Source organism: Rousettus aegyptiacus, unplaced genomic scaffold, assembly GCF_014176215.1.
Source record: "Rousettus aegyptiacus isolate mRouAeg1 unplaced genomic scaffold, mRouAeg1.p scaffold_m13_p_3, whole genome shotgun sequence".
NCBI lineage: Eukaryota > Metazoa > Chordata > Mammalia > Chiroptera > Pteropodidae > Rousettus > Rousettus aegyptiacus.
The window spans coordinates 29,261,040-29,275,369 of record NW_023416306.1 but is presented as its reverse complement, the minus strand read 5'-3'; the positions used below and the strand labels follow the sequence as shown (position 1 = coordinate 29,275,369).

General features: G+C 45.4%; 1 protein-coding gene across 4 annotated transcripts in view; it reads right to left on the bottom strand.

The window, feature by feature from the left end:
* Positions 1–14,330, bottom strand: part of PAX5 (paired box 5) — a 169,840-nt gene that overhangs the window by 77,434 nt on the left and 78,076 nt on the right. For 3 of the 4 annotated variants that reach the window (XM_036238530.1, XM_016130273.2, XM_016130274.2), the window contains one exon: positions 390–446. The exons of the other annotated variant lie outside the window; for it this stretch is intronic. In XM_036238530.1, the coding sequence (XP_036094423.1) occupies positions 390–446 (57 nt within the window). The remainder of the gene's footprint in view (positions 1–389; positions 447–14,330) is intronic. 4 annotated transcript variants of the gene reach the window in all.

Here is a 14,330-nt window from a genome sequence, read left to right as displayed (position 1 = left end):
TGAGGTACGGAGGGGGGCGGGGAGGAATGGATTTCCTTAGCTGCGTTTTATCTGCAGCATTAATAGCCTCTGACCCCATGGTAGAAAGAACATTGAACTAGGAGCAGTGACATTGGGTTCTTGTTCTAGCTCTATCTTTTTGTCACCTCTGTGACCTTAGCAGCCAGGTGAGCTCTCTGAGCCTCACTGTCCTCATTAATAAAATGCAACTTAAGTCTAACCCCTTGCTGCCTGCTTGCCAGGGTGATTATGAGGATCTGAAGGAGAAGGAGGATTGCGCTTTGGAAACTAAGCAATATGAAGGGTAGAGAAATCCTAGAAGGGACTCAAGGAGGCACGTGCCTCAGGAAAGTGTATGCTGGGTGTCATTTGGGTTCCTAGGAAATTACCTGGAAAAGGACTGCCTGGGGCTGCACCAAGTATTGTCTCATCAGCACGGGGCACCACTGCCATAGCATGGAGGAGAAAAGAAACACAGACACGTGAGAAGGAAGGCAGCATGAAGGAGGGCAGTGCAGGGGGACGAGGCTGTGGGGCTAGCCACCTCAGGAGGCCGCCTCGGGCCATGAGGCTTCCCCATCACCTGCTGAGCTCCTCCAGACTCACCGCCAGGCTTCAGGTACCCTCGGGAGCTGGGCCAGAGCCAGGCCAACCACTGCCATCCTGAGAGACCAGACACCTGCCCACCTACACACCTACCCAGAAGAAGGCAGAAGGTGGAGTAGGGAAGGTGTGTCCCCGGGGCCTGGCCTAATGACCTGAGATTAAGGAGGCAGAGGAGGATGGATGTCTGAGGTACCCGGGGTGGGACAGGAGTCTAGGGGCAGGTCTATCCCTTTGCTGGCCTCTGTTTCCCCATCTGCCTGAGGACTTGCACTTGATCTCTAAGTCCCCAGACACCACTGATGCCTCTATAACTGGCCACAGACAATGTTTGGATTTCCTCTTCAGCAGATGAATATCAACGCAAGAAAAGAGAGATAGAGGGAATTCGATGGGTTAGAGGAGATTTAAAGATGCATCAAATAATCACAATGTGAACCCTGATGTCAAGAAACAAACTGTAAAAACTACAACTGTAAAAAAAAAAAAGTGTGATGCAATGAACATTTGGAAATGCAAACATCGGATGGGCATTCGATGACATTGTAGAATTTGCTAACTTTATAGGTATAACAATAGTTTCATGGTCATGCTTTTAAGCTCTCATCTTCTAAGGAGTCATTCCGAAATATTTATAGATGAAGTGATATGATGTCTGGAGTTAGCTTCAAAATAAAGTGTGGTTAACAGAATGTGGTATATATATGCGATGGAATACTGGTCAACAATAAAAAAGAAACAAGATATTGATGCATGCTACAACATGGATGAACCTCAAAAGCATGCTAAGTGAAAGAAGCTAGACATAAATGGAGTGTCCGGAACTGGTGCTTCTACAGACGCAGAAAGCAGAGCAGGGGCGGCTGGAACTGAGGTAGAGCAGGGACCAACTAGAAATCCACACGAGGGATCTTTGCAGAGCGATGGAACTGTTCTAAACCTGGACTGTGGTGTCGATGGCACAATCCTAGGAATTAATAAAAATCACTGACTTATATGCTTCAAATGAGTGAATTTTATGGCATAGAAATTATACCTCAATAAAGCTGTTAAAAAAATAGAGTGTGGGGAATATAGGGATATTAATGGGACAAGACTAGCGTAAGTCAATAATTTGTTGAATCTGGGTGATGGGGGCTGAAGAAGTGATTAGACCATTCTGTCTACTTTTGAAATTCTCCATAATTAAAGTGAAAGGAAAACCCAAACAGCATATATTTGACTTGTGACACCACTTGCTGGCACCCGCCAGCTGTCCAACAAATACCTGTGGAATAATGAGAGAACCCGAGAGGCCAAGGACGGCCAGGCATTTGGTCTCTCCAAGGTCATTATCCCTCCATCTCAGGGACTCAGTGTTTCCAAACACAAGAAGCATAAAGCTTCTTTGCCTAGCACTTTCCAGTTCGCAAAACCCTTAAAGGTCCATTATGTCCTTGGGAATCCTGGGCTGTGAGTAGACAGAGAGATAGAACCCAGAGAGAGGACCCCATGTGAGCCAACTCTAAGTTTAGTGCTGAGTTGTTGCCCCAGAAGTGAGTTAGAACTGGAGACGGCTTCACTACCAACCCTGAGGGTAAAGCTCAGACGCTGTGGGCCAGTGGCACATCCTCCTCCGAGAAGCACCTCGGCCACAGGCTGAACTCCTCTCCTCCGGCTAGAGAGAGAGCTCTGAATCTGAAGCAAGAAGGAGGAAGCTTCCACACTTTGTAAACATGGGTACACAAAAACTGCACCTGAAGGGCATATGTTAAGGAATAGTTCTGTCTTGATTACAATGGATTACACTGATCGGCAGGGAGCCTGGAGACCTAGCTCTGCCTTGGACTCCCATGTGACCTGGGCAGACTCCACCCCTGTCTAGGCCTCAATGACTCCACTTACCAAATGAGGGAGATGGACCAGAACAGGCCTTGACTGAGGCCTCACCAGGGTCTGTGCCCCACACAGGTGGGGCCCTCGCCATGTAGAATGGGTTTCTCCCTAATACGGTGGAGGTCTATAGGTTAGTGAAGGTGTCACCCACCCACTCTACCCAGGCCTCTAAATCCAGAAGCCTGCAGTCATCAGGGGAGAAGTGTGGCTGAGGAAGCTCGCTGACCCTGGGGTCAAGAGGATAGAGTGCAAGTCTGACATGGTCAAGTTCATGCTCTGTGGAACTAGGCCGGGCGCCTCATATTCTGCGCTCCTTTTCTCCTTCGTAACATGAGGTTATATGACCTGCCTCACCAGGTCATGAAAGCACAAAGAGAATGATAAGAATGTCAAGTCCTTGAGGACAGGTCTCTTTCTTCTCATTTTATTTTTGAGTCCTTAGGGCCAGACATCTAAACAAACAGTTTTAAAGTGCTGAAAAGGACAATAGAAGGGATCCTTGTGTCAATGGAGCTGTTCTGAATCTTGAGTCTATCAAAGCCAATATCCCAGTGTGATACTTCACTGTTTTACAAGATGTTACCATCAGGGGAAAGTGGATAAGGATATACGGGATCCCTCTACATTATTTCTTACAGCTGCATGTGAATCTACAATTATTTCAAACTAAAAAGTTTAATTTTAAAAAAGAGTAAAAGACAAAAACAAAGTTTTCCCATTTTATCCCCAATAAATCTAATAAAGATGATTTAAACATGAAAAAAAAAGTTTGCTGAATAGAGGAACTATAAATCATGCTTGCAAACATACTCCATAATCTATAAGGTGCTACCATCAATATTAACTGGGGGGAAGACCTGTTAAGGATTCTGAATGGTCTCTCTCTTCCAGGAAGCCTTCCTTGATTTCCCTTCTTTTCATAGAACACCTAAGTGGGCCTGTCTCTACTGCTGCACTTAGCACTCTGCCTGTACATGCAATTGTTTAGGGTTCTCACCTCCCAACTAGTGTGTGGACTTCATAAAGATGGGGCTGTGTCTCCCTCAGTTTGTGACCGCAGTTCCTGGCCCAGTGCCCAGCTCTGAACAGATGTAACATAGATGCCTGTGGAACCAAATGAACTGGAACAGGTACCATGGCCTGGCTCTGCCAACAGCACCAGAGATGCTTCCCAGGGTCACTGAGAGAATAAGTGATGTCAAGGACCTAGGCATGAATGAGACATGCTCTGCATTCATTTGGCTCTTCAGAACTGTGCCCATGCCTGAATCAAAATAGTTTACGGTGGAACTGAGGGGCTTTCAAGAAGAGATTTGCAAAGTTTAACTGACTCATCTCTTTCTCTTCTGTTTACAGCTGCCCAGCACTCTCCAGCAGCCCCAGACACACTCACAGGTGGTACAGAGTAGCAGAGGAAGCCCCAGGGAGAAGACTGACATCAAATATTGCAGTTTCTGTCCGAGAGAAAATTTTCCAGCAATGACTAATCAAGAGGCCCTTTTTCCCACCTCTGGCCACTTAGAGAATCTTAGTGAGACCAAATCTCAGGACCCAAAAGAGCTTAGGGGTTATAGAGGCTGATCTCTATCTGATGCTTGAAATGCACCAGTGATGGAGAACTCACTACTTCCTGAGGCGGCCACTCCATAGCAACACAGCTCTCGGCTATGAGAATGTGCCCTGGAAATCTGCCCCTTTAGGTCTCTCCATGCTGGTCTTGGGTATGCTCTCTGAGGCTCCAGTTCTAACAAATGTCCTCTCAGGCCACGGGCACTACCGCTGTCCCCACCTGGATCCAATGAAGGGCTCCCAGGCCCTCTACTCCTTATTCTGGACATGTTCTCTCTGACTGGGTCAGAAGAAACTTGCTTCTGCTTTTCTTGTGGCCTCACCACCTGGCTGACTCAGACTGTTCTCGCGGTCAACACAGCTCACTACAAATTCATTAGAAATGGAAAGTGATTTTGCATATAATTTTTTTAAAAAACATTCATTTTCTCTCACTCCTAACCAGTGTGCTATTTGCAAACCAGAATGCTCTGTGCTTATAAACCCTCCCTGACTCCCTACTGCCTCTAAGTAAAGTTGACCTGAACCTTACAGACCCCAATTCAAATCCCAGACTACTTTCCCAACTTCAACTCAGACCTACCCTATTTCCAAACACACACTCACTCATCCCTGAGTGCCCAGGTCCCTCCATGCAATGTCTTTGCTCATGCTGTTTTTCTAGCCTCACCCCAGTCTAAATCCTTGTTCTCTAATGCCCAGTTCAAAAGCTGTATCTTCCTGGATGCTTTCTTAAGTCTCTTTGGTTGAAATCATTTATTTCTCTGAATCCACATGACGTTTTCCCCATGCTTCATTTTGAACATTTGTCCCATGCTATTATTCCAGTTGTTTGGTACCAGGTCTGCTCTCTCTTTGAGATGGGGAGGCACCTCTAAGGGCAGCATCCTCAGTTGATTTGAAGCCAGGTCCTATAAGCAGGCCTAGTCAAGACCTATCCTGGCTGAAACTGAGTGAGGGAGAGAGGGAAGGAGTGAACGAATCCAGGGCCACCGTGAACCTTGAAAAGTCTGCAAAAGAGCCCGAAGAGAAGAAAACCCTGGGTTCAGAGCAGTCCAGCTCTTGTCTAAGACTCTACCAGCTCTCACTTAAATTTTCACATTTAGAATAACTCAAATAAACTCGCACTTCCTGGATGCTTACTACACACCAGCTACCATTCTTGGTGTTAAAACACATTAATTTATTTAATCCTTGCAACAACCCTACAGGCTATTATTACCCCCTTTTACAGATGATGAAAATGAGGCACAAGTGTCCAAAATAATGTGTCTAAATCACCCCCCGGCAGTGCGACTTCAAGTCCAAGATCTTGAGCACCACTGTACAGTAGCTCTCTGCCACTATTGCTAACCCCATCCCAGTGCGGATGAGGGTGGAGCAGCTGAATAGGCTGTGGGGAGGGGTATCAGACTCAGGTGCTATCTGATCCCAGAGTCTGTGTTCTTCTTTGTGATTCTAAAGTGCCTCATGATGAGGCATTGGGGCCCATATTGAGAAATGCCCACTGCTATGCCAAGAGCACCTTCATAACCTCTTCAGACACCTACCTGCTCCTGACTCTACACCTGTGACAAGGCCGTTCCTCCACCCCAAGTGCCTTTTTCCTTCCTCTCTTCTAATCTTTGTCTATCCACCCCTTCAAATCCTGGCTCAAGAACAACCTCCTATAGGAAATGTTTACAGATGGGTTCAGCCATAGAGGTCAACGTTATCTTTTATTCTCCCCACTTAGACTCAGAGAACAGCCTATACGATAAACTCAGAGGATAGCCGTGCTCAGATTTTTGTCAACATTAGCGATTAATCTGAACATTACTGGAAAACAATAGCAAAATAAATATACACGTGTAACTTTGTTAGCACTCTTCAGGAAAATTCAGGCATCGGACTGTTTGCTTGGTTTGGGTGTGGTATTCTCCACTGAAAGTAACATTTTGGGTTTTAGTAAGACCAGAAGCTAAAGAAATGAGACCCTAGGCTTAGGTTTTGTTATTACGTGTAAGCCCAAATTTTAGCTAATGTAAATAATAGAGAAAAACCTAGCACAGCAACACGGTGTTTCAATTTAAAAGCCTTTATATCGAGGTTAACTTTACTTAAGAGCCTTTGCTTATAATCACTAAAATGTTTGCATGTTGCATGTTATGTGTCAATTCCATGAATCTTTCCTTTTGCACCTGGAAACAAAGCATTATAATGACTCTTTGTGCTAATACTTATCATTTACTTAAACAAGCAAGCAATTGGCTTTGAGATTGGACATATAAACAAACACACTTGTGATGGTTTGGCTTGAGTTTGATTTTTAACAATTCTTTTTTCTCTCTCATACACACATACACACACACACACACACACACACACACACACGATAAATTTAGCCTCCTGGTTTTATTTCCTTCACCCCTCTCCCACAAATCAAACCTTGAATAAGACAAAAAAAAAAAAAAAGAAAAATGCTGGCTAGAAGGAGACTTCACAGAAATAAACAAAAGCTTTCAAGTCAAAGGCAGAGAAGTTCCCATCTCCCTATCTAACCACTTCCACCTCCAACAAAACATCCTCTCTCTGCCCAACTGCCCAGGAAAACTCTGAAATATCTCATTTTCATTTCCAGGAGTGGAAGAGGTTTGATCCCCAAGTAAAAAAAAAAAAAAAAAGTTCAGTAATAACAGTAAGCTGGGAAAACCCAGGCAGATTTCTCCTTGCCACTCGTGTCAAGCTCACAAAGAGAAAAAATTGTACCATCCGACATGGTTGGGAGAGTTTAATCCAAAGCACTGCTAATTAATATCCCCGGCTTTCCAGAAGCCAGTGCCACATACAGCTGCAAGGGCAACAAGGCTGTTCTCCCTTCAATTGTATGGGAAGAACATTTTCATTACAAAGCCCCCTCCCAGGCCCTCCTCTCTCAGCCAGAATAGCCTAGAGAAGGAAGCGGATGATCCATATATCAGAACTCCTTCTCTCTCCATTAATTTTATTATTTATACCCCATTTTAAAAGTTTATTGGTGCAACTCCCTGTACACCTGGCCAGGGCCCTTCTGACAAGCGATGATACCCTCCTGCTTCCCCTCCTCAGAGGCAATTTTTTGCACTGTTCCCCAGAATGTGTCAACTTTTTAAAATTTGCCATGGAGAACTGACTCCAGTGTCATTTCCTGCCCCGTCCTCCCCCCAAAACTCCGTGCACACACCATTTTTTAAAAAACAAATGTTAAAGGTTCTGAACTTACTCATTTGTGAAATACATGTGGACTTGACAGTTTAACATGAGCTCTGGGTGATTCCCAGAGACCCCTTAACACTCTGGGGGATGCCCTACGTGCCCACACCCAAATCAAGCACCCCCCAACTGTTTCAACAGAGTTAACCCATTTTTAACCCAAACTGCCAGACTACGGGCAGGCCCGGTGGGGCCACATGTCTTACGATTCTATTCTGAAACCCCACGTGCTCAGGGCTGTCTCTTTCCAGCCTCCTAAAGGGACCCCAAATCCAATCTAAATGTCTCGAATTTACCTGTTTGTCTTTTATACATATAAATAGCTGCATTTCCATTCTCTCTTTGTTTCTCATTTTCATTTGGTTCTAATATCTGCATGTAAATGTCGGAAAATAGCATCTGTAATTGGAGATTATGAAGTATGGCCAGCTCCTGACAGGCCGCTAAGGAAGATGGATTATCCTCATTTTTCTGTAAATTTTGTCAATTTTGGAATTCATAAGCTATCAACACTGATCAAAATGGGACTTCACAGCTGTGTCAAAAAAAAAAAGGGAGCCAGAGAGAGCTAGCAAGTGAGAATGAGAGCAAAGGCTGGTGGTTATGCGCAGGGGCCAGCACGGGCGGCCGCGGTGTTGGCACAGCAGACTGGATGTCCAGTGTCATCAGTAGCCACCCCCTTCCCTGGACCCTCCCCTCCACACTGGCAGCTCCCTCAGCACAGGGCACCCTGGAACTCCGGGTGGGGCTGTTTAGTGCCCTGACGAAATGAAATGGCTAAATCACACCACTGGAAGGCTGCAAATCCTCCAAGGCACCCAAAGCTTAATTTATTGCCAGACACTGCCTTCCTTATTTATCTGGAGAGTCCACAGGCTCCCTTCGTGCAGGCCTCCGAGATGTCCTACTCCTTCCAGACCCTCATGGCCCACTTGAGGCAATTGTATTGGTCTCTCTCTCTCAATTTTCCCATTACTGGGAGTAAGTACTGTTGGGACTCTGTAATAGCCCGACTGCAGCCCATATCAATAACAGATGAGGTTTAATCGTCCAACACAAAAATTATTTAGGCGCAGTAAGGACATTCAATGTCATTTGCATAATGGCATTTCTATCGCACGCACCTAACCCGTCTTGCATAAACAAGGCCTTGGGACCATAAATAATAATAAATCATGACGTCTGCACGCCTCTTGCGGTAATAGGAGCCACTCTTTGTGGAAATTATTTCAGCAGGAAATGGGCACTGTAATTTTAAAGACATGTGGCGCAGTGAGGCACAGTAAATCACGCGGGCAGACAATCCCCAGGAGCAGCCCGAGGACCTGCCCTGAGCCCAGAGCGACATCCCGGGGCCACTGGAGGAAGAGGGCAGGTCTTGAGGGTGAAACATTTAGGACCTCTAAAACCGACACCAGGATGTGCCACTGGCCTGGCAAATAGTGAGACTGCAGGACAAGCGGAGCCTAGCACAGGGAGAGCCAGCTTTGGGTTGAGAGAAGCACCCAGGCCTCAGGCCAGAAACGTCTTCATTCCAGGAGAATGGAAGCTCCCTGAGGACAGCCATTTTTTGTTTGTTCGTTTGTTTGTTTTTGTTTTACTTTGTCTCTGCTCTGTTCCCTGCTCTACCTAGTGCAGTGCCTGACACCCAGCAGTCCTCGAGAAGTATCTTTAAACATATGCAATGAGAGGAGAAGATCCTGGGCCTAGGTAGCGAGTGGATGAGAAGAGCTTAAAAACATTAAGATCAGCTAGACAGACGCACAGACCTGGGAGAGAAGCAAGGCAGGAACTAGCACAGAAGTGAGTGACGCAGTGAAAAATGCTCGGTAAACTCTAAACCAGGTTTCAAGGCAGCAGCAGGGTAAAAGAAAGGCACAGATAGAGAGACAGTGAGCAGAGCGGTAATGCTTGCAGGTTCGGGAGGGAGACAGGACTGGGTTAGAATCCCAGTCCCACCCATCGCGATCAGACCACCTCCCCCCTCCATGCCCCAACTCCCTTGTTTGTGGAACGAGCCTAATAACACTACTTAGCTCACAAGGTTAAATGAGATCATGTGAGCAAAATGACTGGCGCTCGATCAAGCTTTGGCATCATTATTATCGGTATGACTGCCATTAGTTATCCTTCTGCAAGCAACAGAAGTAAGTTCAAGTATAACTCTGCCTCTTCCTAGCTGTGTTTGGGGACAAGTTACCCTACCCCTCTGGGCCTCAGCTTTTGCTCATCTGTTCAAGAAGAGCATTAACAAAACCACCCTCACCTGAGCTGCTACAAAGCAGCAATGACTCAAATGAGGTCATGCTGTGAAGCTCATTGTTAGTATAAAGTGCTATCTGCATGGAGGGACATGAACATTCCTCAGGAGTATGAGGAAGGAAAGAAGGGGAGAGCTTCCCAACACCTGCCCAATGTCACCTCCAGCCGCCTCCACCCCTGACTACAGCCTGCAAAGTCTGTGCTCTCTAGAAAACGTTCTGGCGGGATACACACCAAAACAGTCTCCTGTTGCCTCTGGGAAGGAGAAGAAGGGACTGCATTGGAGTTGTTAGTTAAGCTGTATCTGCAATGCGTTAATTTTTCTAGAAGAGAAGTACTACTTGTGTCATCAAGATTTCTAAGTTGACGAAGTTTCATACCTCTAGGCCTTGGTACATGCTATTCTCTCTACTGGAATACCAAAAGCTAGGAAGGAAAATGCTGACGGATCAGCAATAAAGGGCCAATCCAGTGATTTAAATACAACTTAGGAACCAAGAGGAACAGCAATCACTTCTCTCTCCATCGAGTCTGCCTCTCCATCCCAGGAGACCTGGGCTGTGGGCTGCACTCTGCTAGGAATGAGTGAATCGTAGGCCTACACAACCTCACACCTACGATGCCACCTTCAGCTAACACATTATCTCGCCCTCACCAAAATGTGAAAACTTTGCTCAAAAGTCATTAGTATCATACCAATGTCGGTTTCTTAGATTTGACACATGGACCATGGTTACATAAACATTAACAACCAGGGAAGCTAGGTGAGGGGTTTGTAGGAACCCTCTATACTATCTTTACCACTTTTCTGTAAATTTAAAATTATTCCCCCCAAAAATATGCAAAATAAATAAATAAATAATAAGCCAGACCTCACTCCTAATAAGAGAAAAGCAAATTAAAACCAAAATATATCATTTTTCATCTATCAGCAATGAGTCAAGGGGTTGATACTGCACTGACTGGGGAAATAGGCCTTTCCACTTCCAGGGATAAATCTCTTTGGAGAGCAGGGTCTCTCTTTCAAACTTTACAATGCGTGTACACCGGTCCAGCCATTCTACATCTGGGAATTTATCCTGCAGATATAGCCTCACATGTGCACAAATACACATAGACAAAGATGCTCACTGCAGCCTTTTATGAAAAAGATTAGAAGCAATGAATAGGAGACTTGGGCTTCTATTATGATACCCCATATAATGGGGTACTATGTACCTGTTAAAAAGAATGAAGCAGCACTCTGTTGATGTGGAACGATCACCAAGAAATATTTGTTAGTGGAAAAGAGCAAAAACAGAAAAATGCATGCTACCATCTGTGTTTAAAAGGGCAAGGAGTTATAGATATATATTGAAATACACATACATACACGGATAAACTTTACCCTCACCAAAGTACTGCATGTAAATCTCTAAAGACTAAAGAAACTAGTAATGGTGTTTGCCTCCCAGGAGGGGGAACTATGTGGCAGGGAGAAAGAAGTGAGGAAGAGATTTACTTTTCACTGTATACATTTGGTATTGTCTGAATTTGTACCATTTGGGTGTATCACACCTATTAAAGTTTTCTGAATAAAAAAATAGTGCTGCTTAGGTAAGTGGCAATGAGCACATAGCTGCCTAGATTTGAATAGGGCCATAGCTGTGCCCATGGGCCCCTCAGGACCCTGTTTGTCTTGAGGAGTGCCCTGTGTACCTCTGCATCACCCACCATGTCTGGCACGAGTCTCCTGGACAGTGTGCTCAGTGGCTGGTTGCTGGATGGATGGATTCACACACCCACCTGTCTAGGACCCTGCCCCACTCCTCAGCTCAGGAGAAGGACTGAGAGCCTCCTACATCAGATCTACAGCTCCAGGCAGTGTCTGAGCTGAAAAGGACTTGAAGTATCCTCATTCACCAATTTTCACACGGGAACCTGAGGCCTGTTGAGGGAAAACGACTGGCTCAAAGGGACACCACAGGAAAACAGATGGGACCAAATCAGACCTCAGGTCTCAGGAAAAATGACTTGCAGTTGGAAGGAGAAGGGGACAGGCACCATTTCTCTAGCTCTCAAATGCTTTATGGCTCTGTACTTCACAGGGACCCTCACATAAACATCGCACCGCCCTATAAGGCAAGCACTAATTACCCCCATTTTGTAGATGAAGAAACTGAGGCTTAGCAAGGCCCTACGACCTGCCCAAGACCACACAGCTGGTGGGCAATAAACATGGGACTGAGCCTAGGCAGTCTGGCTCCAGAGCCTACACTCTCAAACACTACATTTCAAACCCTCAAAGGCAATATTGAGGCTAGAGACTTACGAACTTGCTGTGGGAGGAACCACATCTGACCCTCCTCGCTGCCAATTGGAAGAGAAACCTGCTACATTACTTTACAGAGTCCACGAGATGCAGACTTACAAGTTCTCCTGCTGACTCGGACCAGACAGGGTTCTCCTGGCCCTTTCTAAAGAGCGAGCTGAGAAACCATAACTGTCCTCCAGACCCAGGGATGACTGCCCCAGGTTGTTCTTTCGGGTGTCTCTCATGCAGGTTCAAGTATCACCCCCAAAGTACAACTCAGTAAAAATAACTCTAAGGGGATTATACAGGTGGTTCAGTTACCCAGTTAAATGACTTGATCTAGGAATAGTTTTAGAATAAATGGAAGATACAGATTATACGTTCTACAAGCAATCCTCTGTAAATATCGCTTCTCTGAGCCAATCTAATAAAAATGGGAAACATTTTTATTCCTAACAAGTGGCAGGATCCCTATGTGCTCACAGTTAAATGCAGGCCCAGCCGAATGTGACAATGACACCCTCTTGTTAACACTCAGGGGCCTGACAGGGACCCAGGCCAGAAGCCTTACAGAGGTGAGCGGACCATACCTGCTGGCACGAACGGGAATCTCCTTAAAAATTGTTTCGGATCCAGGCCAACATAGAGATCTCTAGATGATGGAGACACAGAGTTCTCCTCCATTTAGCACTGTCACAAGGGTTATGTCCCAGAAGATATCTGAGATGGATGTAGCCACATTCCCATCTCTTTTGCTAAAAAAAACGAAGGAAATAAAATTCCTGCTACTTCCAGTACCTTTCAAGATGAAATCCATGTCAAGATAACCAAATCAAGCAACTTGGTAAAATGAATTGCTATTTATAGATCTGTTCAAACAGAGGGAAAGGGTCCTAAAAAACAGAAACTTTTATTTTGGAATATTTGGCCCACAGCCATTCTTCTTGGTAAATTGGATCAAACCGTGTCCAGTCGTTGGGGCCACTCCTTGAATGAAACAGGGGAGCCGATTTTCAAATACCAGTACCACCACTCACCAGCCGTGCGGCCTTGGGAAAGTTACTTAGCCATTTTGTTCCTCATTTTCCTCATCTGTAAAATTAAGATAATAAAAGTCCCCACCTCACAGGGCTGTTGAAAGGATAAATGAGTTAATACACACTAAACACTCAGACCAAGTGCTTGGCACGATGTAAATGCTCCATTATTATAAAACGGCATGGTCACAGACTGGAGAGTATCCAACTTCGAGCTCTCTACGCCAGGATGCAGCACACATATCTCACCCAAAAGAAGCAAACGAAAAGGTAAATGTGCAGGAAACTTGTGCTGCTCCATCGGGAGTCTCACAGAGATGCCAGTCCAGCCTTCTCTGAGCTTTGGGAACTCAGCCACAACGAGCAGTGCTTCTCTGAGCATTCCTGTATGTGTCTCCTGGTGCACAGATGGCCAGCTTGAGTTTTCAAATCAGGTAGCAGTTACTGGGAACCAGTCCGAGATCTAAAGAATTCGAAGCAACTGATCTCCATTTGTAGAGCTGGGAAAATAAACTTCCCCAGAACCAGCCAGAAGCTGGGCTCCCAATCTTCAGGTTGAAACATCTAGAGATTAGGACCCCAAATATGCCATGTTATGGAAACTAATGGCCAATGGTATGTCCTCCCATAAGATTTTCTTGTACCTGAGCTTGTCCAAGGCAATGCAGGTTCACTTTTTAAGGTTGTGTATGAACATTTCTGAATTGTTGCTGCCCCAGCACAGATGCAGGTTTCTGATTCCTGGGTAATGGAAGAGAAAACTGAGTGCTGGTGATAGGTCACTGGCTCGCCTGGGCCCTTTCTGGTTAAAGTCCTTTGTAGGATATTCGGATTCACTGGTGAGCTATGAGGCATCCCCAGGCGACACGTGAGGTAACTTATTTACCAACAGGCAGGTCCCCAACAGAATTCGAAAGCCCTATGGCCCACCTTCCCACCTTCTGCTTCTTAGCTTCTAACTTCATAAATCACAAGGAATAAATGAGGAGGCAGCCACGCCCAGGGCCAAAACAGGAGGGAAATGGTTATTTTTTTCCAGATCCCAAATATCTATTCTAAAGAGGCTCAGAAAGGTTAGCAGTGAGAGAATCTATCGTGAAGCCCCCAGGGCACAGATCGCATAGAATTTCTCCAGATTTATTCCATATGCTATAGTTTGATACACATATTCTGTTCATAAATGACTTTGTTGAGAACAATACCGGTTCCTAAAAGTGTCCCACAGGGAAGCAATGTTCCCCTTCCCAACAGCTCCAGACACAATCCTCACACTCCAACAACCAAAAGTGATGAGTACTGAGGTTTAAAAGACAATAAAGACCACGCCGGGTAACCAAACCTACTGCATGTGTCTTGCCAGGCAAACATAACATAAAAATTTTAAACCTTGTGTGTGTATCAAGTATCATTCCCTCAGTTTCCTCACCTTTTAAATGAGGAAAATAAACACCAACCTGGAA